The following is a 25,921-nucleotide window of genomic DNA, read 5'->3' as shown; positions in this document are numbered from 1 at the left end:
TATATTTATCAATCAAGCCTGATGAAATTAATCATCTAAATAAAATTCAAGACTGCCTCAAGGACTTAAAGACGTGGATGACCTTAAACTTTTTGATATTAAACACGACCAAAAGTGTTTGCACTTGGCCCGAAGAATCTACGAAACAAATTATCTAAAGATATACTAACTATGGATGGCATTAATTTGGCCTCCAGTGAGACTGTAAGGAATCTTGGTGTTATATTTGATCAGGATTTATCCTTTAACGCCCACATAAAATCAATTTCAAGGACCGCCTACTTCCATCTACGTAACATTGCAAAAATCAGGCATATCTTGCCTCAAAACGATGCAGAGAAACTAGTCCATGCATTTGTTACTTCAAGGCTGGATTATTGTAACTCTTCATTATCAGAGTGTACCAAGAAGTCAGTCAAGTCGCTTCAGCTGATTCAAAATGCTGCAGCTCGTGTACTAACCAGTTAGGAAAAGGGACCACATTACTCCTGTTCTGGCTGCCTTACACTGGCTCCCTATAGAACACAGGATAGAATTTAAAATTCTTCTTCTCGCCTACACAGCCCTTAATGGGCAGGCGCCATCTTACCTTAAAGAACTCATTATACTACTGTCCTACTAGGGCATTGCGTTCCAAGAATGCAGGGTTGTTGGTTGTTCCTAGAGTCTCTAAAAGTACAATGGGAGCCAGAGCCTTTTCTTATCAAGCTCCACATTTGTGGAATCAGCTTCCAGTTTGTGTTCGGGCGGCAGACACCCTATCCGTTTTTAAGAGTGCGCTTAAGACCTTCCTTTTTGATAAAGCTTATAGTTAGGGCTGATTAGATTCAGCCCCTAGTTTTGCTGATATAGGCTTAGTTTGTCAGGGGACATCTTACTTCTTCCTTCTCTCTGTCTATACCTGTGTACTCATGTTCTGATTAACCCAGCTTCCCCAAATTTCTTTCTTTTTGGTGTCTATAGACGCCGGGATCCGGAGTCATGGATGATCCTGCGGTCCTGTGTCCAGGATCGCGAGCCCTGGATCTTGAGTCGTGGCTGTGGTCCTGGATCATAGGTCCTGGATGGATATCCTCGTGGATTCATCTTCCTATTATACACACATGCATTTCCAAACATTTGGACTACCTATGTTGCAAATGTATTATCTTTTCAATTTACACACGGCATCTATTGCACGTCTGTCCGTCCTGGGAGAGGGATCCCTCCTCTGTTGCTCTCCTGAGGTTTCTCCCATTTTTCCCTTTAAACTGTGGGTTTTCTCCGGAAGTTTTTCCTTGTACGATGTGAGGGTGTCGTATTGTCATACTGATATTCTGTACAAACTGTGAAGTCCACTGAGACAAATGTAACATTTGTGATATTGGGCTATATAAATAAACATTGATCGATTGATTGACTAAAACCTTTTTTCGCTCTCCTTTTCCCCGCCACAATTTCAGCTTAGCCTCCATGTTCATCCATCAAGGGTGATAGCTCTATATTATAGCTGTCAGCCAGCTGTTTTTGCTTCGTGGTATTATAACAAATAATTACAGATCACGGTGCACGGTACTCTGATCAGTGTTTCCGCCAGACCAGGGCTGAGAGGGCGTCCACCCCGAGAGCAGGGGGGGGGGTGACATCACGTTGTGTCACGTGACTTGAATTTTGAATTGAGCCGTCCCTTATAGATACTATCTCTTTACATATTGGAGAGTTATATTTGTATTTATTCATGTTAGCAAACTATGGATAAGCTTAAAATGGGAATAATTTGGGTAAAACTGTGAGCTGGATTTGGGGCCTGTTGACATGTGTTTTTGAGGACAAAGGAAGATGGGGGGAAGGTGAGAGCATGTCTTGATTTGCATTCAGCTTAGATCTTGCTACAGTGGTTGGGGAAACCTAAGGTCGGAGGTGTTAGTGATATTTGGGGCTGCCAATCAAGGAGGTCCAAATGGGAGGATCTGATAACTCCTCCCATTGTTAAAGAGTATAAACACAGACACACACGCGGTGTTCAGCCTCTTTCCTCTGGCTGGCTCACGTGCAGGTAAATTCGGGATCCCAAAGATTAACTGTATTGAATTTGTACTGTATTGATTGTATTGTATTGTCATATTACCATTAAAGTAGATTATTGTTTACTTGGTAGCTCTGGATTCCTTCCTGTATTAACCAGCTTGATAGGGACGCGCAGAGATTTGAAAAGCGGACCAGATATCCCTTTAAATCTCTAACAAAGTGGTGAACCCTGACGTGCCAGATATAACGAAGCTGAGGAAGAATCCAGACGACCGGAATGGGTCGGGAACAAACGCTTTCAAACATCTCAGACAATCAGCAGGGCCCTGCACAACTATACAAATGAGGTACGCAGACGCCTGTTATGAAAATCGACTGTCTGTAATTGGATACACTAAACTTTAGGATTGTCTGTAGGCGTTTCACAGTGTTTTTAAAGTTTAAATGGAATATACAATGCATATTTTACTATTTTCTTCTACATTTTTTGGTATGTTTATTTTTGTGCTATTGATGAACGATTTGTCTAAACACTGAGGACATATTTTGGTATTTCTACACGGTCATATGAAGTTGATATGTGGAGCCATTCCTGAATGTTTAAATAGTCTGAATCCCAGGTTATAATGTGAATATCTTGAAATAGTTGATCTCTTAAAATGAGACCAAAAGGGGGATTTGTAGAGTTATATTTGTATTTATTCATGTTAGCAAACTATGGAGAAGCTTAAAATGGGAATAATTTGGGTAAAACTGTGAGTTGGATTTGGGGCCTGTTGACATGTGTTTTTGAGGACAAAGGAAGATGGGGGAAGGTGAGAGCATGTCTTGATTTGCATTCAGCTTAGATCTAGCTACAGTGGTTGGGGAAACCTAAGGTCGGAGGTGTTAGTGATATTTGGGGCTGCCAATCAAGGAGATCCAAATGGGAGGATCTGATAACTCCTCCCATTGTTAAAGAGTATAAACACAGACACACACGCGGTGTTCAGCCTCTTTCCTCTGGCTGGCTCACGTGCAGGTAAATTCGGGATCCCAAAGATTAACTGTATTGAATTTGTACTGTATTGATTGTATTGTATTGTCATATTACCATTAAAGTAGATTATTGTTTACTTGGTAGCTCTGGATTCCTTCCTGTATTAACCAGCTTGATAGGGACGCGCAGAGATTTGAAAAGCGGACCAGATATCCCTTTAAATCTCTAACAATATGCACACACACACAATTTTGAATTGAGCCGTCCCTTATAGATACTATCTCTTAACGTATGCACACACACAATTTTGAATTGCGCCGTCCCTTATCCTATCTCTTAACGTCTCCCTGCCGACAGGGACACCCCTCCTGGCATGGTCCTTGGAAGATGCGGCGGTGTTTTGTTTCTTTCCGTCACAGGAACGCGCTTTGCTGGCGGCGAAAATAATCCCACCAGACTCCTTTCCCCCTCCAACAGAGGGATGTCTTTGTCCTTTTTCCTTTTTGTCATTTCAAGCGATAAAAACTCTCGATCTTCTCTCAAATTATTTATTGTTTTGGACGCCCTCGGCTCAAGTTTAGGACGTTCCCGAGCTGAATAAGAGCGTCAAATGGCGTCAAGACGCCCCCCTGGCGGAAACGCTGACTCTGATGATTGAGAAGTATATTGACAAATAATGACACACTTGCGGAGTGACTACTGAGTGATCTGGGAGGACACTTCCCACTTTAACACCTCAGACCTTTAGCCTGACATGCTAATCACAGGGGTGTAACATACAGTGTGAGTGGACGCACACTGTATGTTAATACAGTAGATTATTATTGGCCATATTCCATTTCTTTCATTAAGCTTTTTCCATTGTGCTCTGCTCAGTTGTATTCCTTTGGTTTTGATTCATGTTCTCTAGTGCAGTGGTTCCCAAACGGTGTGCCGCGGCACACTGGTGTGCCGTGAGGCAGAGATGGGGACTCGAGTCTGTGACTCGGACTCGAGTCGCACACACAGAGACTTCAGACTTGACTTGGACTCCTGCTCAAAAGACTTCGGACTCGACTTGGACTCGTGTTTTGGGACTCGTGAACAATCATTGTGTTTTCTATTTTTGGCGTATTAAAGGTGGGGTAGGTAAGTTTGAGAAACCGGCTCGAGATCGCTAGAATTTGAAAATACACAACCGGAGAAAATCTGCCACTTCCTCACAGAGCCCCTCCTCCAACACACACGAACGCACACATGACCAATGAGGGCACGAGATAAGTTTGTGCCCCGATGGGAGGCTGACAGGCAGGTAGGCCATCCAGTTACTTTAGCCGGGCCGGCTATCGGGATGTTAAGAGCATTCCATGGAATATAACAAAAAGTGTATCTCGAGCCGGTTTCTCAAACTTACCTACCCCACCTTTAACATTAACATTAACATCGTGGTAACACCATGGCGACCGGCGGCACACCTGCAGCTGTACCGCTTGTAATTAGGTTCAACTATAAAAACTTCGAACAAAACGCCGGCGGCACCAACAAAAGGAGCGCACACTGCAAAGTCTGCAATATTAAAATCAAGGATGCTGGTGCAACAACGTCAAATTTCATCAGGCACTTGAAAACTCACCCAGAGAGGTCAGTCACATTAACGCATATGGACGGTTAGCAAACATGTTTAGCTCAGCATCAGCTATGTAATGTTAACTTAGCTTGCTACTAGCTTTGTAACTGAATATTCGAAAAGATGAGTGAATGTTTGCTTGTCACACTTGTTTGCGTTGAGTGGCGTTGACATCCAACTCTTGACATGACATAAAAAAGGTCGGTAACGTTAATCATTAGGTTCCGCTGCCACCATCTACTGGCTAACGTTAAACGTAGAAAAATACATAGTTACATACATAAATACATCTGTCGGTTTATAGGCAGGTTACAGGTTTATTGTTGACCACGTAACGTTAATGTTACAGGTTTATCAGGTTACCATTACACTGGGTTTGAGTGAGAGGATAGAGGAATATGTTTATTTATAGTAGACTTAAAAGATGTCATTAGAGACCCAGTGTAATTAAACAATACGGTTGCAGAGGTCAAATTTTAACATTTTTGTCCACTGGCCAAATGGCTAGCCTAGTGAATGTTGAAATGTTATCAGCCACTCAATAGATTGCCATTGTTATTTTTGGCTGGTGCATGCAACATACAGTACCAGCCACTTGCATGATTTACCAGCATTTGGCTGGTAAATGGTGTTAATGGTAGATATCTCTTTTGGAACAGGTCATGTTTTAATATCACCAGTTCAGTATATTTCAGATAATATTGCAGCAATAGTTTTTTAGTTGCAAATGGCACAGAACAAATGTTTACTTTTAAGTACTTTTAACACAGTTTCCCTGCGGGGGATTAATAAAGTATTTGTGATACTGATTTCTGATTCTGAAGTGTTTTGCTTATAAGTTGTTTGCATTTAGCTAAACTGTGATGTTTTTCCTCATATTGCATTGCAATAGCCTGTTTAAAGTGATCATATAACAAACAACTAATCAGTACTGATACTGTATGCTAATAGATATAGGAGTGATAATAATACAGTAAATGCTTTGAATGTCTTAGATATAGCTGTGCAGTATTCTTAACAGACTGGATAGCAGCAGACAATAGAAGGCTTATTACAACCAGAAGAGACATGAGACTTTTATTTTTTAGAGACTTGACTTGGACTCGTGACCAAAGACTTGAGACTTGATCAAGTCTCACCCCACAAAGACTTGAGACTTGACTTGGACTCGTGACCAAAGACTTGAGACTTGACTTGGACTTGCAAAAAAAGACTTGTGAACATCTCTGCCGTGAGGCAAGTCCGGGTGTGCCGTGGGATTTTGTGACAACCATACGTTATTATTGCAATATACAACTACACAAGAATAATTACTTTTTCATTTACTATATCAGTGTTTTGTAGGTTTATATGTACGTAATCTGCGCGACTTGCGCGTCCACATCTCCACGTGCAGTGCTGCATAAACATGGCTGAGTCAGCGATAACTTTCGAGCGGTGGAGGTATGCCCATTATTTTGAGTTCGTCCGAAGAATAGACAGGAATGTGACGGTGAGGTGCAAACTGTGTCCAGGCCAGAAGCTGTTATCCACTGCTGTAAACACCACGTCAAACCTCAACACACACCTGCAAAGAACACATGCTAAGGTGAAGCTACCGCACACGCTATTTGTTTATATCACGCAGTCTGTTCTTCTTCTCTGTCTTCCGGTTGTTGCCTGTTTTGAATGACAAATACACACTACCGCCGCCTGCTGGTAAGGAAAGTTATTGCCACTCAGGCATGCGCAGTTCGTACGTGCTCGGCGAGTGAAGTAACGAGTAAAGTAACGAGTTACTTTATGTAGATAGTAACGAAGTAGTGTAATATATTACTTCTTTTTTTTTTAAAGTAATATGTCATATATAAACATTTTTTAGTAACGACCCCATCTCTGGAGTTGGCGTTCTCTACTCTGGTTTACATGAAGAACAACAGGAGGTCACGGCTCTCTGTTGAACAGGACTTGCGAGTGGCCCTCTCCTCAGTGTCACCAAGGATTACAAAATTCTGCGCGCCCCGACAAGCACATGTATCTCACTAATTTGTAAGTCGGCAAAATATTTACAATAGCACATGTTTCAATGCTAATTGCTGAAATGTTACATTTATAATTTGTAGTTCAGGACCATGGACAATGCAGCTTCCTTGCATTGACAGTTCTCTGTGCTGAATTTCTGCTGAGTTTCCTTTGCCTCATTTTTTATGTTGTGACCTGTCTTGTTTAAATGAGTGTGTTGCTGCTTTGATGAAGCCTAATTTGATAAAGTTTCAAATTAATTTCTGAAATATTTCGTTAATAAATATGTCATGAGTAATATAGTTGTCTGTCACATTTTATTTGGCATTAGTAAATAATTATGCACATTTACAGATATTTTACATGATATGAGTGATAACACGTGTTATAAGAGCTATTTTGCACAATAGGTGTGCCTTGAGATTTTTACTTGTCCTTTGGTGTGCCTTGGGCACAAAAAGTTTGGGAACCACTGCTCTAGTGTGAACCACTTCTTCAGAGTAGCATGAATAAATATGTTTATGTTCAAAGTAGATAAACGAAAACTGAACGTTTTATACAGTATTTAATAAAGCCAAGCCTTAGAGCCCTATTGTGCTTTTTAGGGGTTTTCCCTTCCCTCTAGTGTGATATATATGTTTGTATGCATGTACATGGCCTGCAAAGGCTCAAATCAAACCAATAATACAATTAAGCACTTTTTGAACATCAAAGAATGTAAAACATGTTACAGTAGAGGCACACATTACAAATATGAACCTGAATGAGTATAAAAGGACCCATTTGAATCCTCCTTTTGTTCCATACTTGGTAACACAAAGGGCAGATACATTCTTATTATTGGGCTGCAATCAATGTGAATCTAAAAACAAAGAATGAAAACTCCTCACTGAAGCTCAACTTAAGACAACATCAGGAAGATACGTCCCCAGCTGACACAGAAAGCGACGCAGGTTCTGGTCCAGCCTCTTGTCATCTCACGCCTAGACTACTGCAACTCCCTCCTGGCTGGTCTACCTGCATGTGCCATCCGACCTCTGCAGCTCATCCAGAATGCAGCGGCTCGTTTGGTCTTCAACCTTCCTAAATTTTCACACACCACTCCGCTCCTCCGCTCCCTTCACTGGCTTCCGGTAACTGCTAGAATCCACTTCAAGACACTGGTACTTGCTTACCATGCTGCGAATGGATCTGGCCCTTCGTACATCCAGGACATGGTTAAACCGTACACCCCAGCGCGTGCACTACGCTCTGCATCAGCCAAACGACTCGCTGCACCCTCGCTGCGAGGGGGACCCAACTTCCCATCAGCAAAAACACGTGGGTTTGCTATCCTGGCTCCAAAATGGTGGAATGAGCTCCCCATTGACATCAGGACAGCAGATAGCTTGCACATCTTCCGGCGCAGACTGAAAACTCATCTCTTTCGACTCCACCTCGAGCGATAGATTTATTAACAAAGCACTTATATACTAATAAAGGACTGGCTTACCTAAAGCCAGTTGAGTAGCACTTGAAATGTTTGGCTCTATGAAACCTGATGTACTTATATGATTCTGTTTTCTTCAAGGTTGTGTCTTCCTGGTCGAATGTACTTATTGTAAGTCGCTTGGAATAAAAGCGTCAGCTAAATGCAATGTAATGTAAAAGACTAAACCTCAAGAACTCCCTCACTGAAACGTAGCTTTAACAACTATTCAAAGTGTTAGCTCCTCTTAAGCACTGCTGTGGGAACTCCTAACAAAGCAGCCAATAAATAGGACTGCCAGTGTCAGTTAGATACAGTGGATGCGTGCAGGAACACATAAGATTAAAATAATGTTTTGAATACAAGCAGCATACTTTCTAGGCAGGATGAAGCAGATAGGGATGAGGGGGAGAGGTAGAGAGTCAGGGAGAAAGCTGCCTTTGTGAACATTTAAAAACATGATTTGCCTAACACTGGGGGGTTGGGGATTAGGGAGTGGACAGCTCTACACACACACACATCCCTGCTTTCTAATCCTGGAACACATTAACAGCCATAATTACACGGCTACAAAAGATTAGTGATGACGGAATGATGACGGAATGATGGGAAGAGACTGAGGAAAAAAACAGAAACAAACACATAAGAGAAGAAGAGACGAGAGGGAGCAATTAAGGTGATACGTAAATCCATTCCAGAAAAAAAGGAGGAGAAAGAAGTTGATGAGGAGGCAAAAGCAGGTGTGAAAAATCAAATAGAATACCTAAAATATTAAACAACTTATTAGTAAAAAGGAGAAAGAAGGACTAGCTATCAAAAAGAGGGAAGAAAAAGGGCGGAAGGCCAAGTAAAAACAGAAGTTACAAAGGGGAATGTAAACAGTCAGAGGAGGGGAGACTGAAGTGCTGACAAATGTGTGGGAGAGAGAAAGACAACAGAGGAAGAAGATAAGGAAGAAGAGCCAAAACACACACAGCGTGCATGTGTTTAACAAGGCTTTTCAATCACACAAACAGGAAGCAAAGCATTGAAACACCCCGAGAGCTAATCGATAGAGCAGGGAGGTGCATCATTACACAAACTGCTGCTGCAGGAGAACACACCTGGAGCACTCACTTCGCTCTCAGTGAACATCGATAACACCTCAAATGTTGCTGCGCTAGTGTGAGAGTTAGAATGTAAACTGTACTGTAACATGGCGGGCATTACATTTGATTGATCTGACACTTTTATGCCAAGCATTAAACGTTTTATTTTTGAAGTAAGACTACAATTTAAAATAACTTTTTGCTAAGAAATCATTATATATATATCTCCTGGTTTTGTTTGGAATTGTGTATTAATTCAAACATTTACATTTTCAGAGCAGACAATGATCAAATGTGCCACCAACCAATGCCATTAACCCTGTTTGCACACTACCAGGAGCTTTTTGGAATGCAGTTGTTTTTCAATGTTATCAGTACCACTTGTGCTTTTCCTACAACATAGCAAAATGTCCGCTTTGATAAAGCAGGCCCTCAGATGTCAATCAACAGCTTCTAATGGAAGCACCCACGCTTAGAGCTTACATACATTACCTTTTTACATGATATATACTGTTAGTTTGAAGTCTGTACAATACTTTCTGCAAGTCGGGACTTCTTGGCAGAACACAAATATTGTAATCAGAATGGTATACACATACTGTACTGCTATTTGGATACTGCACTAGTCTATTGCAATTTTGAAACAATTACGATTATTTACGCAGCCCTAATTTAAACTATGAATCTATACTTCTAGGCGGAACAGAGTCATCTCATAAAGCAGAACAGGAGGTGAATAAGGAAGTGTTTAAAGAGGAAGAAGGGATCAAACGAAAGGGAAGCGAGAGTTCTGGCTATGTAGAAAGGGAAGAGGTGATGTACTTGTGAGCATAAAATGATGATAAATTATATAGAGGGGTTAAAAACAAGGAGTTTGGAGGCTGATATATGGGTAGATGAAAGCAGATTAAAAGGCAAAAGTGTGGAGAGAGCAAAAAAAAGAAGAGGTTGAAAAGAAAAGAGTTCTCCGAAGGCTGTGTCTGTCTAGCAAAAACACAAACACAGCTTCTCCCCTTCAACCCCAACCGAGGCCATCTATATATATGACTGGTGTGCTCTTTGAATAATGGAGCCAATATGGAGAGAGTCACTGAGAAGATTTGGTCGTCTGATGGAGGTCATGAGGTTTCTGCCCCAGGAGCAGCACGGGGAATCAACAGCAGTCATAAAGGAACCACAAGAGAGTCTCATTTACATTTTACACTGGAGAAGTGGAAACGACTCATGCCTGCTCCTGTCTGGACCATCACAATTCACATCAGATATGCTTTTAATCTTTTATACAGCAATTATGGAGAACTGGACCTCCATGGCTTTGTCTAATTTCCCAAGACTTTGAGGTGTGATAATCATATGGCCCTTTTCATGATATAAAAATGACAGAGCATTCGATTATTCTTTTATGACTTGGAGGAAAACCTCAGATATTATGAAAAGCGCTGTTTCATAAAAAGTAATCTCGCCTTTTTTATCAGTCTTTCAGGAGTTCATAAAAATGTTACTATTTTTTCAGGAAAGTATTTCTAACAATAAATAATGTAGCCAAATGGTGGCTCGAAGGTCAAATAGACTTAAAACCACATTTGTTCATGCTTCTATTCGTGTTCTTGGAAATGACCTATTTTGTTTCAATGAAAATGAAACTGATTGCCGAAACATTAAATAAATATAAAAACTGCCTAAGGTGTAGTAAAAGGTAAGTACATGTTGAGATGTAACTGCCGATGTTTCAGTAGAACGTTAGTTATAAAGCAAAGTACTATTTGACTCGCAATAACTGTACACTTTTTGGTACTAATTATCTAGTATTGTACTAGTACCAGTCCCAAAAAAATCTCAAATAACACCCGCTGCATACATCTTTTATTTTCTAATGTAGGCATTTACTCAAATAACAATATATTTTAGAATATAGCAATATTCAATCATCCAATATGCATATCCCTCAAAATCTTTTTTTACTGATGTTGGTGCATTAACCAAATCCTTTTTTGTTTGAAATGATAATAAATACTGTTGCCTTTGGAGCAGCTATAACAATATACACATGTATATGTCACAACATAGGCCAAGTGTCATACTGATTATTTTTTAAATTATTTAAATGTTACCTGTTCGAGGAGTTTTCTGTATCTCTGCGTGGCTTGCTGGATGAGGTCCCTCACAGTCCACCCCTCCTTGCAGGGCACCACCACACCTGTCTGCCCAAATGTCACCGTCACCTTCATCATAGCACTCTCCTCTTCATCCAAGATGCAGACCCTCGGGATGTGGGTGATGAATAAAGGTGATAACTATGCAGGAAGGCTCCAAACCGCAGTATGTCCTTCAGAAAGTCTTAATAAAGTGGCAGGGATGGTTGAAGAACGTCTCAAAGTGGTCCAGAGTCAGTAAAGCTATTTTCTAATAACAGTCTGTCCATGACATTTCCACTGACTTCCACAATTCAATGTAGTAATAATGACATGCGTAGGTACATCCGGGCTTTTACATTACTTTCTCATGCTATAGTCAGAAGAGTTATCATCTATGTACATGTCCTCAAGTGGTTCTACCATTGGTCCATATATTAACTTTCAGTTTCCAGAAAAGTTAAAACAATACAGCAGTGTTTTCATGTTGGAGATAAACGAGAAATGTGTAATTTCTCAGAGTTTTACCTCACGTTAACTTCACTTCACATAGGCTAGCAGTCTACCAGCTAGCTCTACTTTGCTAAAAAAAAATGATTAGCTTGATAGTGTAACTTGGTCCGGGCTAAGATAACAAGCCAAGGATGAAAGCGGTTCAGTTTGCCTCAAGCATTAACTATCCTCACGACGCTTTGCCAATACATTAGTCATTGTGTTACTAGGTGTTTTGGCGTAAATACAAACGTTTATCTTATCCTATTAACTTTTATATCAGCGAGTCGAGTCCTGCGCTAGCTAATGTTAGCCACCTTAGCTGAACTTTGGAGGGAGGGATGCAGTCGCTCGGGCATCACTCCAGAAGTTTTTCCACTCGCTACTTTGCTTCTTCCATGCGGTGAGTGGCATTCACTTCATTACCGACACACAAAGTACGGCAACGAACCCGTTATTTTTCACTTACGATGACAAGCCGTAGGAGAAGTTAAATAGTAACACAGACTATGGAACTGTGTGTTGGAAAAGTTTGGAGATTCCTTCACTGCCGTCCGCTCCTGGCCAGTTTCTGACCAGCTCCTCCACCGCTTGTTGCTGTCACTTTCTTAAAGGGGAAGTACTCCAGTTATTGCGAGGATAAAAGTTCAGAGAAGTATACACAATTGATGTAGTATAAACATTCTCAGCTAAAGGTACAGCAAGTTATGGTGTGCAGGAAAACAAAAGTGCAGTAAATTCAATTCAAAATAGCTTTCAGACTGAAAGTTAGATCTGCTTGCTAGATGAAAGAGTTCATCTCATGAAAAATGGGAGCAAAAACAAAAGTGTTGCGTTTATATTTGTGTTCAGTGTATATAGAATAAAATCACACATTAGTTATACTATAATACAATTAAAGACACATAAGTATGTAAGTACACGACATATGGCTAAAAATGATGAGCAGCAACTTCAGAACTTAGTGACATGTAATGTCAGGTGTTGAGACATTATTAAAACAAAATCTTTTTTGGGACATTCATTACAATGTAGGTAATTCACATACAGGTGATTATAGCACATATTTAGGAAAAGTGTCATGTGTATTGCACATGTATTGCACAATATTTCAACATTCTGTATTGTGTTACCAGGGGCTGTGGTGGACAGTCTGACCACTGCAGGAAGGAGGACCTGCGGTATATCTCCGTGAGACAAGCAGGTATCTGTAACTGTTGTAGTGGTGGAAACATACTGAAATTATTTTTTTAAAAGCAGTATTGTGCTGCATAAATACTTCATTACATTCATTCATGCTATGTTAAACCGCATACTGCTATTTAACATAGCAGTATGCACTCAAAATAGTTAAAGCTGCATTGATTACTTGTTTGGCCACTAGGGGCAGTGAAATAAGCTTAAAACAACAACACAAATGACTTTTATAATCTTAATAAGTTCTGGTGGTAGACAAAACAACATTAACATTCATTACGATTTATTCTAATCATGTTTGTGGCCATATTTGTGGCCACCTTGATATTGTTATATTACATTTTCTTAAATCTCAGTTCAGGTCTAAAATGCTTGAAATACTTTGTAGAGCTGAAAAGATCAGCAGAGTTGGGTTCTAATCCTCTGTGAATTTGTCACTGAAATTGACACCTCTCAAACTATCAATTAACCATTTGATCCATTGTTTAAAAAACTGGTATATTCATGGGACTTTAAAGTCAAAGGACAGCCATAATTATCAAAATCAGCATATTGAAATGTCAAAAATGAAAACACTAATAATTTTTTTTTACAGAAAATAAATCATATTCAACATAAATAAATAATTATAGCTGAATTTAATTGAGGTTCTTTAGTTTCAGGGTCCTGGTATTGTTCATGCCATCTGGGACACATGAACAAAACAGAGCCTGAAATAGGGTTATTAGCAACACCTGGGCCTTCTCTTTGTTTTAAATGTTCTTTTTTTGTTTCTTTGAATGTTGTTTTTTTCCTATTCTTGTAAACAAAATGTAATAAACTATTAATCGCTTGTAAAAAATAGAAACAAAACTTTAAGCTAACTACTAGAACTATGTTTTTATTAATAATAATCACCTGAAACTAAGAATAGTTTAGTGTATCGTTAACTTAGGATAACCCCTTCATATCTACGGAGTCGGCCATGTTGCACAGCCATGTTTCTACAGTTTTGAACCCTTGTAAAACCTAGAGTTAGCATGTACTTAGCAACAAATACAACAGACTTTAGGGTATACCGTATAACCATTGTTGTTGCAGTCATAATATTAACGGGATCCACATTCATACAGCAGACAGTGAAATTGGTGTCGTTACCTAATCAAATCCCATGAAAATCTTCTTCTGATTGATGCCAGCTCAGCATTTTAATGTTGAAAAGCCAACAAAAATATTTACAAAACATTTCAGTTTTTCACAGTTTGATTCATCTTCAAAGGGGAAACCCCTCCTTTGAGGTGGAGTTTGGCTGTGTAATTAGCAGCTCAAATATGCATGTGTATGTCTGCTAATTGATTTGGGCTAGGTTTAGTTTCTGGGTCACTTAATTCCATTGCTTCTAATGAACCCCAGGGGAGGAGGAACATTGTGGATGCATGCATTTTTCCCCTCCTTTATTTTGGTGAAAGTTTGAAAGTAAGAATTACACTTGATAATAATTTAGGACATGAGTTTTCATATTATTGCATTCACTGCAAAGGAGTAAGAAGCAAGCTAAAGTATTCAGAACTCATATGATTGTCTTCTTATTGTATGCTGCTGCAGATTTTATATAGGGTACAGGGCAATGTTTAAATATTTAGTCATTCACAATAAAAAAGTACTCAGACTAAACTAATAATGTTGAGGTCAACCACATATTTAAACTGTAGTGGTGAGTGATCCTTTTAAAAGAAGGTAATTGTAACCTTGTGTGAATTATAACAACTCAACCTTGCCAACTAAAACAAAACATTGAAAAATGTAATTAACAAATTAATTTTTCTGCACCTTTCAAAACCATTGAAACTAACTGCTAAAAAACAATTCCTCATATACAATGAGGAATAGGAATATCAAACCTCGATCCATATGGTTGCTCACCCCCCTCTTTACCCCATATGGTAAATTCCTAACCTCAGCAGTGCTCTGTGTTATGCCTCCTCCATTATGAACTGTGGAGAACATGCTAGGATGTGAATGCTCCCCTGCTGTTGGGCCAGATGCATCCAGACCCTGGCAAACAAATCAATATGTGTAATAGAACATGTTCTGCTTTACAAAAAAGAAAAGGGAAAATTAAAGGGTGCAGTGGGGGATAGCAGAGTATTATAAGATGCTTGAATCAAATCAAATCAAGTTTTATTTATATAGCACATTTAATGGGAATACACAGGGTGCACATACAGCTCATATACATGAAAGCACTCAATGACATGGACACATATTCCTTTGTCCCTCCAAAAGTCGCTCCATCCCCTCCTACTCCTGAAATATCTCGGAATATATACCTTTATTTTTCACATGTATAATCGATCATACTTTTAAAATCACCCTGGGCATCACAAGGCATTCAGAATTAAGAATGGGGGGGAGAGGCACATCACAGGACGCCAGGGGGCCACATACACAATAATAACTCATGCCCCAACTATCATTCCATGGAAATAATGTTGATGTATATACTCCCTTCCTGGGGGTCAGCATATTAAAAGGTAAAATACTATATTTACTGTCACAGAAAGCAGACTACGGTGGACCAAAAAGCAGGAGACAGGAACTTTTAACACCAAATACCTTTAATTCAGGCTTGGTCGGGTCAAAACAAGGCAAAACAGAACAGCACTTCCCTGTGCACACAACAATTAAGAATCCAACAGTTTATAATCAGAAAACCAGGTCTTTAATAGAAGCTGAACTAATGAGGGGATACAGTGCAGGTGGAGAGGTCGTGTTGATGCAGATATAATGGGGAACAAGGGAAACTAATTAGAACAATCTAAACAGGTGGGAAAACACACCACAGATTTAGAAAAATTAAAAAAGGAAACTGATAACCTTAACACTAGGATTATGACGTTTACATTGTATTTTATTGAGAAGATACTGTACACATGCAATACTGTAGGCACTAAGGGTGTGCTTACTGGGTTTCTAGTGGTCTGTAGAACTTCTATGAAAATACCTTGATTAAAGAACCCTAACCTATTTAGTTCCTCTGACTTATCATATACTGTATAAGCAACATGTTCACATTCACCATCTTTATTGACTCTATTTTTTCAAGTATGTTTATTGGATATTGAACAACACACAAATGTCCAGATATAGAGTCGATATAGAGTCAACTATAACATTCTTAGAGAGTAACCAAACCTCTACAGAATAAATATTAACACAATTTGGTAAGAACAATTCAAAGCCTTGTATTAACATAATAGATGTTAAGGTCAAACATACTTTCTGTGGGTTCCATGCTCACAAGGAAAAGGGGTTAAGTATAGGAAGAGCTGAACAAAATGTTCATGTGGTTCTTGTAGAGAGTACACCAACCATTGTTCTTTACAGATGGAAAATGGGTGTCATTTTGGAACGTTATATTACATATTGGCAATTTAGGGATAACTGTTAGCTCCATGCTTCATGTATCAAAGACATTTCTACTTTGTTAGAGTGGAAAAAGTAGGTGTACTATAAATAGTTCTCTTGCCAAATGTAATACAACATGGGGATATTTTTTGCATATGGGTTGGTTGACATATGATTATGTCTAACTGCTTAAATGAACCTTCGTATTATATTTTGTATACAATGCGACTTGTGTTTCTGTCTATGGTTGTGACGGGGCGACCAGCATCTATGTTTTCCGTCTTTTTTGTGTGTGTTAGTTTTCAATGACAAGTTTGTGCTGTAACGAAAGAGTATCAAAGTGTCCTATTTCAATGTTAATGTTTTCAATATTTTTTTACTTATTTATTGTATTTGTTCTTTCTGATTCTTCATTATTCTTTTGTCTGCTCACATTACTTAGCCTGCTCTGTGTTGTATTCCAAATTTCTAAATCTCATCAATAAATTAGATTTTTTTTTAAAATCCAGCCGAGATAGAATGCTATACCCCGGTGCTCAACATGTTATATGTCACTGAAAGATTTGTCCTACACCCTGCAGACTGGTCTTGCATGTGAGTATGTCGGGGGGGCACGTGTTCGCCCTCAGATACAGACAGATCGATAGGAGGACTTGTCAGTAGGAGATTTCGATCAGTCCACTCCCCTATATCCTCGGTCGCCCGTACACACATATACCAATGGTCACAGCCCATATCCCACTGCACTATTGCAGGCTGTCAATAGCACTGCATGTTTTAACACCCACCCACACCCACACCCCCCCCCCCCCAACACACACACACACACACACACCAGTAATAACAAAGCCGTTGATCATCACTTGTCCGTGCAGAGATGTTCAATGTGTCACATGTGTAGTTGCCATGCTTCTATCCAGGGAAGAGTATAAACCATTTATGGATGGATGGATGGATGGATGGATGATGATGGATGAGGATGGATGGATGAATGAATGGTGGATGGATGGATGGATGGATGGATGGATGGATGGATGTATGGATGGATGATGGATTGGATGGATGGATGAATGGATGGATTGGATGATGGATGGATGGATGGATGGATGGATTGATTGATGGATGAATAGATGGATAGATAGATAGATGGATGATTAAATGGGAAAATACTAAGCAAAGTCAAATTATTTACCAATTCTGAAAATGTTCCACTGTTTGGGTTTGATAGTCTATAAACATTGACAGACGATACATTGCAACTGCAAGTGAGTGATTTAAGCATATGATTACAGAGTAAATACAAATTAAGTGATTTTCAGGCCATGGAAGTCAATGTTACTAAATTAAAATGGTCTCTGTTTATAGAAATGTCTGTGATCCAAATATTAACTGTGCTCCTTTGAACTTATCATTCAAAGCGTTTCAGGATTTTTTCCATTTTAAATGCCAGACAGATTTAGGGAACAGTTTGACATTTTGTGCCCCAAATGTGTCCACATGTCTTATAAAAAAATGTCTATGCCAATTTCAAATGGTTTACATACTTCAGGCCTCCTCAGAGCCTTTTGTATTATAAAAAAAGCAATTTTAGGGCCAGATTGCCAAACAACCACAACCACAACAAAAGACTGTCAAAATGATAGACTAGAGCTGAATTTAGGAGGGTGACCTTGTAATCCACCAGACTACTGGCTCTAAACTTGGTAAATGGAAGGAGAGGTTGTATGGACAAAAAATAAACATGCACAAATGGCTCACTTAGGGAAAGTCAAACAATGACTAAAGTTTCACCACGGAAAAGAAAAATGCTGCAAAAGAAACAGAAAATGAGAGAGAATAAAAATGTCTTTGGCGTGAACACCTAAAACATAACTCTTGTGTAAGGAGCAGCGCCAATAGTGACTCGAAACCTAAGAAAACAAAACAATGTTACTTTTGCTTACATTACAGGGAAACAAATGTCTATGAGTAAGATTTCCCGTGAACATTGCCAACATTTCGATGATATTTTTGGAAATAAGACAGAAATATACAAGACAAGCATACTAGTGTAGTCAAGATCAGAACATTCAGAATAAAAGAAAAAAACAATTGGTTCTACATTTACCTCAGATTAATGTATATCCCTTGTGTGACAATGACAAAATATGTGTTATAACTTATTATAGTAAGATTTAGCTTTGTAATTTCACAGCAGAATCATAAAAGGAATGTCTACACCTGTACAGATTCACATGTATGCACACACACACACACACACACACACACACACACACACACACACACACACACACCCACACACACACACACACACACATACACACACACACACACACACACACACACACACACACCTCTGGCTAATAGCTCAATTAACACACTGTCACGTCAGAAAATGTGAGCGCAAAGGATTCACCTGTCTCCAAGGAGGATGGCGAGAGAGGGGAAGTAATTGATACTATATTTTACGGAAAGCTACTTTGAAAACTAATTACGTGTGTATAACAAGCAGGGAATTATTCCGACAGCTCCTATTAGTTGTGTAGTTGTGTGTAGTTGACCGGGAGGTGTGTGTGTGTGTGTGTGTGTGTGTGTGTGTGTGTGTGTGTGTGTGTGTGTGTGTGTGTGTGTGTGCGCGCGCGTGCGTGCGTGTGTGTGTGTGTGTTTTGTGATGTTACTGGGCTGTGATCTCTCCATTCGCCACTGATGTCACAGTACCAAGTTGCAATACATCAAGGCAGTCTGTGACTCAACTGGGAACATACACCCTGGGAAGTGATCTTTATTTCAGTTTTTATGTGATGTACTCCTAGAAATGTATGTAATGTGTTAATGTTATGAAATGTTTTCTCATAAATGACGCGGTAAGCAGGAGGACAGAATTACGTCTAGACTGACGCCGTTTTGCATTTATATAGGTTGTAGATACGAGCATGGTTTTATATAGGCTACTCAGTGCTGGAATTGGGCCGGTACTCACCGGTACGCAGTACCGGCACTTCTGGTTCTGACCCATGGAGTACCGGCACTTCTTGCTCAGTACCGGCATGCTGGCGATACTCCGGTACTCATGCACTGTGCCAGTACTCAACACTCTCCCGCCGTTCTTATTATACATCCATATATATATATATATACAGCCGCCCGGTACTCAGTAGATGCGTCATGAGGTGCCGAACGGACATTCTCATCGCTCTAACCGCTGGAGTTTCACAGCGGCTGTCAGCTGTTTACTCCTGTCATTCAAACAGAACGTGCTGGAGAGGGGGCGGGGCTTATCTTCTCCATGTAAATACTGTGGTGGAAACGACTATGTCAAAATTAACCTATTTGACCGTGATTTAATAGTAATACACGTTTCAAAATAATATAATAATAATGCCGAAGTAACAACATACTGAAAACTGTTAGTAAAACCATGTTTTAATGCTTTACAATTACATACCTAGATGCACGTGTGTTGTGTTTATGCAGTGCAACTCCCACCCAGTGGGTGGCTATGTAGAGTGATAGAACAGAGCAGGCACGCCCCCGAGAGAAGGAAAGCAAGTCACGTCACAAATTAGCATTTCTAAAATGTTAGCGTGGATTAATAAAAGTGCAAAAAGACAGCGGTTGTCGCCGGAAGAAACTTCAAATACAGAGAATGCTGTGCCTGTGTTGGACATTGTGTCTGATGGGGAGCTTTCTTTGGTTGATCCTCCTGCTCCAAGTTCTAGTGCATTAGCATTAGCACTAGCTCCGCCGCCTCCTCCAGAGCCTCTAACGTTAGCTGCTGCTGGCTCAACTGCCACCACCAACACCGGGCAAAGCGATGCACCTGACTGCTGGACAACGGACCAGGTGCAATATTTTTGCAAGACCAATGCATGGCTCCTTCTTAAAGATAAGAAGCTAGGATGTCGGATATGCAGAGATGTCAAATCTTTGGGAATACACACTGGACAAGGACTGAAACTGTCAACTGAATGGGGTGAGTGTGCAGTGTCTCATTTCGGTGTTGACAAGGGCAAACAACAAGCTAGCCTGAGAAAAAAAATCAAAGAACATAAAGAATCACAAGCCCATGTAAAGCTGCTGACATCCTTACATCTGCTTCACGTGAAACTATTCAACATCAAGTGCAGTCTATGCATAAATCTGAATTAGACACTACTATCAGAGTTTTTCGAACGGCATATAAAATTGGCAAACATAGCCGGCCATTCACAGACATGCCAATTGATTTGAATGTACAGAAACTGAATGGGCTGAACGTGGGCAGGGTTTTGCACTCCAATAAAACCTGTGGCGAAATCATCGACCACATAGCTCATGAGCTGAAGAAAAAAATGGCAAAAGACATTACAGAAAACCAAAGAAAACTCTGTGTTTTGGTCGATGAATCTACCACTATTAGTGGTAAAACGGTGCTTGTTGTGTGTCTACGCTCAGCATTAGCTGATGCTGAGCCCGAAACGTTTTTTTGGGAGCTGATCGAGTTGGATGGAACAACGGCTGATGACATCACAAAGGCGTTAATGGAGTGTCTTGGAAGAGATTTTAACGAGGACTTTTTAGGTCAGTGTTTCGTTTATTTTGCATGTGATGGGGCTTCAGTCATGCTAGGGAAGAGAACAGGCGTTGCTACCCAGTTGTGTAGTAAATTCCCAAGCCTGTTTGTGTGGCACTGCTCCAATCATCGTCTAGAGCTGGCAGTTGGGGATGTGGTCAAGGAGGTCTCAGGGCTCAATCATTTCCAGATCTTTTTTGACAAACTCTATTCCTTGTTCCATGCCTCCCCCAAAAATCAGAGGCAGTTAGCGCAGTGTGCGCAAGCAGTTGGACAGCGTCTCCTGGTGATAGGGTGTGTTTTGTCCATCCGCTGGGTGGCTTCAAGTGAAAGGAGCGTCAGAGCAGTCTGGGAAAACTACCGAGTGCTTCATGATCACTTCACAAATGCTGCAAACGACACGAGCAGGGATTCCAGAGACAGAGCAAAGTACAAGGGCCTGGATGATGTGCTCACATCTGCAACGTTTGTCAGCAATCTGGGACTGATGTACGATGCGCTCACAGAGCTCAGCGACCTCTCTCGGCAACTCCAAAAAAGAGAGATGACACTGCCTACAGCAGATAGGCTCTTAACTCGAGAAATACGAGTTTTTGAATCCATGGTCACCATGCCTGGCCCACACATGACTACAGTTCATACAGCTCTAGCTGAGATGTCCTTCAAGGGTGTTGCCCTGCGTGAGAATGGCAGGCTTGTACAGATTCATGCAGGTCAGTTTTTCCGCAGTATGGTAGAGAATCTGAGACACAGAATGACTTCCACAACCTCCTCTCATGTCAGCACAAGAGAAATCCCATTACATGGCCGTTAGGCCCGGGACAATCAGCTAATCCAGGACATGAAAGTTATCCATCCTGGAAGTTGGCCTGAAGAGCAGTTAGACGTACAGTATGGGGACGTAGAGGTGCTACGTTTGTGCGAAGTGCTGAAAGTGGACAGAAGAGAGACTGTTCAGGGCTTTCGCGAATACAAGGAAACCAGGGCATCCCGTACACCTGCTGCCATGGAGCCTCTACTGAAAGCAGTCCGAACCATCGCTGTCTCCACTAGTGAGTGTGAGCGGGCATTCAGCTGCATGAACGATATCCTTACTGCAAAAAGGAATGCTCTCTCTGTCAGCCGACTGTCCAGCCTGGTTTTCATTAAATGTAATGGACCATCACTAGGACAGTTCAATCCGGAACAGTATGTGAGGTCCTGGCTGGCAAAGGGAAGGAGAAGTGCTGATGAAAGAGCCTGTCCAGCTCCAGCCCCTGATACTGATGTCCCCAAGGCCTTCTGGAGCCTTTTCTAACAATGTGAAGTATATTGCAAAGCAGCTCACCCAGTGAGAAGACTTTTGGCATAATGTGCCGATTTGTACAGATCCTGGAGATAGAAGGACTTCAGACCAACCAGGGAGTTATCTGATCAGCTTGGTGTTCAATGTAACTCTTTACCATGGCTCAGACTTTGTTACTTGCAGTTACAGTTTCTCATTTTAGATTGTGCAAATTTTGCATTTGTTTTTACATGTTCTTTGTTCATGCTCTTTATCATTTTTCTGAGTTGGAAAGTTAGATTGCATCATAGTTTACTTTATACATATTTGTATTCTTCAGTGGTGAAGTATATTGCAAAGCAGCTCAGCCATGTGAGAAGACTTTTGGCACTTTTTCGTTTTTCGTTTTCTGAGTTGGAAAGTTAGATTGCATTCAAATGTACAGAAATACTTAATTTTGTTAAAGCTTTTTATAAAAAATGCTTCTGACCAGAGCTTTGTTTCCTTGTCATTAATGTTGAACACCACCAGAGGGGCTCTCACCTGAAAGGTCTCTGCTTCATGTGTCTTCAGCAGAAGATCTAGACTTTGATTGCTATATTTTCAGTTAATATTGACCTTACTGAGCTTTAGCCATATCCGCTGCCTATCATAAAAAATGTTAAGTACAGTGAACCTTTCTAAATATACAGTAGTAAAGAGACAAACCCACCAGCATTATAGTAGCCAAATTCTTGTTTGTGGGCTGTATATATAAAATTGACTTGAAAAAGTTGCTGATTTTAGAGTACTGGCACCTTTTTCATTCCAATTCAAGCACTGAGGCTACTAACACGTTTAATCCTTATGCCGCTTGCCAAGACTTGATAAATTGCTCGTAAAACACAGGAGGTATGGAAACTAAGAACACCATATGTGGTAAATTGTACAGCTAATATAACGCAACACATTAGTTGTATTTCCTTTAACTGGGGGGCAGGGGCGGCGCCAGGGGGGAGCTAGGAGGTGCTGAAGCACCCCCCAGGATTGCCAAAGCACCCCCTAAGCACCCCCAATAAATGTGTTTTTTTTTTTTTTGTATCGAAAATTATTATTATTTTTATTAAATTAAATCAGAAAAATTATTGATTACATCAATGCAAATGTGAAACAAATACATGTTTGACCAAAAACATAAAGCCAACACAGGTGATATGATTAGGCCAATGGCCAGCACCCATTCGATTTTTGACCTATCTATAGGCTAAATTACTTTGTGACACTTGAGTGACTTCCTGTTAGCTGGAGCCCCAAATGATTTGCTAACAGCAAAGTGACAAATGGATCGTTTTTAGTCCTTAAACGTCCACGTGTGGACACTCAATCAAAACCACCTAAAAGCGAGAGGGATTCTGCACATAATAGGCCTCGTGAGTACAAGTAGCTTACTTCTGGGTCTGTTTCATTCAAGCTCTGCTCTGTGTGTGTGTGGCACAAGCCATTTTGTGTGCGTGCGCAAGCGAGTGAGAGAGAGAGCTCGCGCACCAGTGGGTATCTACCGGAGATCGTTGTGGTTAGCATCTGGTACTAGCTAGCCAAGCTAACGGATATAAGGAGCTTTTTCAACAACAAGGTGGAGGGAGACCTATCTGCTGTCAGACTGAGAGTCTAAGATAACCTCAGCTCAGGTGAAGTAAAGGACTCTCAGTGTTTAGATAGTTAACTTTAGTCTAGTTATCTCAGTGGGTCTCAAACGGTGTGTTTTAAAAGGGGAGTGATTTGTAAAATATCTATAAAGAAATAGAAAATCTGTTTACAGTTCTGTTACATATGTATGTTGAGAGATACTGTATATCCATAGATCTCTTCATTTTGGCTCTCAAAGTGCACCAGATTGATGCTTTTAACTTCAGTATTTAAAAAAAATCTTCCCCACTAGAGGAGGTGAGGACCCTCCTAGAGGAGGTGAGGTCCACTCCTCACTTGTAAAAATAGCACTTTACCCACACCTATATACCGTGAGCTGATTAGCGAGCCTTCATTGTAACAGTCGCGGGTACAGTGTGTGTGCGTGTGTGTGTGTGTGTGTGTGTGTGTGTGTGTGTGTGTGTGTGTGTGTGTGTGTGTGTGTGTGTGTGTGTGTGTGTGTGTGTGTGTGTGTGTGTGTGTGTGTGTGTGTGTGTGTGTGTGTGTGTGTGTGTGTGTGTGTGTGTGTGTGTGTGTGTGTGTGTGTGTGTGTGTGTGTGTGTGTGTGTGTGGGGAGTGTTGCAGTAGAAAATTAAACTGTAGCGCTGGTGCATTAATGGGAAACCCTTAATGTTTGAGCACCCTCTATGAAACGTCAAGCTACCCCACAGCACCCCCTAGAGAAAATCTCTGGCGCCGCCACTGCTGGGGGGGGGGTTGAGATGCACAGGCTGCAGTGGAGATCTCTGCGCACAGCTGATCGACAGCTGGGACACAAACCACCAGGCGAAGTCACGCCCATCTACTTCCGGTCCATGGGACCCCGGAAGCGAAAAATTATACAATGAATTCAATGGAGAGAGAAAACGTATCTTTTGATCCCGTTTGAATTGTGCCACGAACTACACATATGATGTTTGTCAATCTTAAACAATCATTTCCATGTCAAAAAAGTCACATTTTGTCGTAAAACTGTTGAAATATAAGACTATGAAAAATACGCAACGAGAAAGACTACAAATCCCAAATCCCATTCTGGGTCGCGTAAGTGATGTCACAGGCGATAATGCTCAAAGTGGTTGGTTCACTTTTACAAGATGCCTGTGTGCTTTGTACCAGGTTGTAATCACAAAAGTGATCATACCACTTGCTCGTTCTATCGCTTCCCGTCTGATGAAAGGACCAGGAGTCGCTGGATCAGACATATCAGGTAATATCATAGGTAATATACATGTTGTGCATGGAACATAGTCAAGTTAGCTACCTAGCTAGTAGCGAGCACGTTAGTTAGCATTACATTACTTAGCCTTGTCATTTTTAGTAGCCTTACCATGAAGTTATTATTTTATTACATGAAGTAAACCAACATGTTAAACAGTAACCAAACATGATGGTAAGTATTTCGTGAAACTTTTGAAGAGTAGCCTACTGCGCCCTCCACCGGGTGCAGATTTACAAATCTCAACCTGTCGTACAATGGACAGCTTCCCCCCCCCATCTATGTATATACTCGCATTTTAGACTCTGTTACTAACTGTATATCTGTAGACTTGGTATGTCTTAAATGTCCGGTTAGGATGTATTAGAACGAAATCTAAAATGAAAATTGTAAATAAGCAATCTGTATGTAAAAAACCACCTGTATGTAAATTGTAAATAAGCCATCTGTATGTCAAATATGTCTTATATGTCTTAAATGATATGATGAATTGGAAATGGGGGACCCTGATGTAAACAAGACGAAAGTCTTTCTCTGGTATGCGTCCCCTTAACAATTGTATGTTTTGAGCTGTACTGTACTGTACCCAATATACAAGCTGTTAATGAACTTTTCAATCAATCAATCAATCAATGCTAAGGAAGCAGTTCAGGGAGAGTCGAAGGCAGGCATGGAGCTTTGCATGACATTCTTCTGGACGTGTTTCATTGTGATGACAGTGAGGGTGAGTCAATCTGTTTGTTGGAAAGACAGTCGTTGTGTGCTTATTGAGAGAACATTGTTAAAAGAGATAATTATTCAAAGTGTTGTTACTGACCTTTTTCTCTTTTATTTTCTTTACCTCACCTGTAACTGCTGAGACGT

At 40.5% G+C, this 25,921-nt stretch overlaps 1 protein-coding gene across 1 annotated transcript in view; it reads right to left on the bottom strand.

Annotated features, from left to right (window-relative positions):
- Positions 1–12,361, bottom strand: part of LOC117553355 (partitioning defective 3 homolog B-like) — a 268,259-nt gene extending 255,898 nt beyond the window's left edge. The window contains 1 exon segment of the mRNA XM_034227236.1: positions 11,261–12,361. Coding sequence (XP_034083127.1) covers positions 11,261–11,380 — 120 coding nt within the window. The 5' untranslated portion in view covers positions 11,381–12,361.
- Positions 12,362–25,921: the final 13,560 nt, after the last annotated feature.

This window comes from Gymnodraco acuticeps, unplaced genomic scaffold (assembly GCF_902827175.1).
Source record: "Gymnodraco acuticeps unplaced genomic scaffold, fGymAcu1.1, whole genome shotgun sequence".
Lineage (NCBI taxonomy): Eukaryota > Metazoa > Chordata > Actinopteri > Perciformes > Bathydraconidae > Gymnodraco > Gymnodraco acuticeps.
The sequence above is the reverse complement of the archived record's forward strand: the minus strand, read 5'-3'. Positions and strand labels throughout refer to the sequence as shown.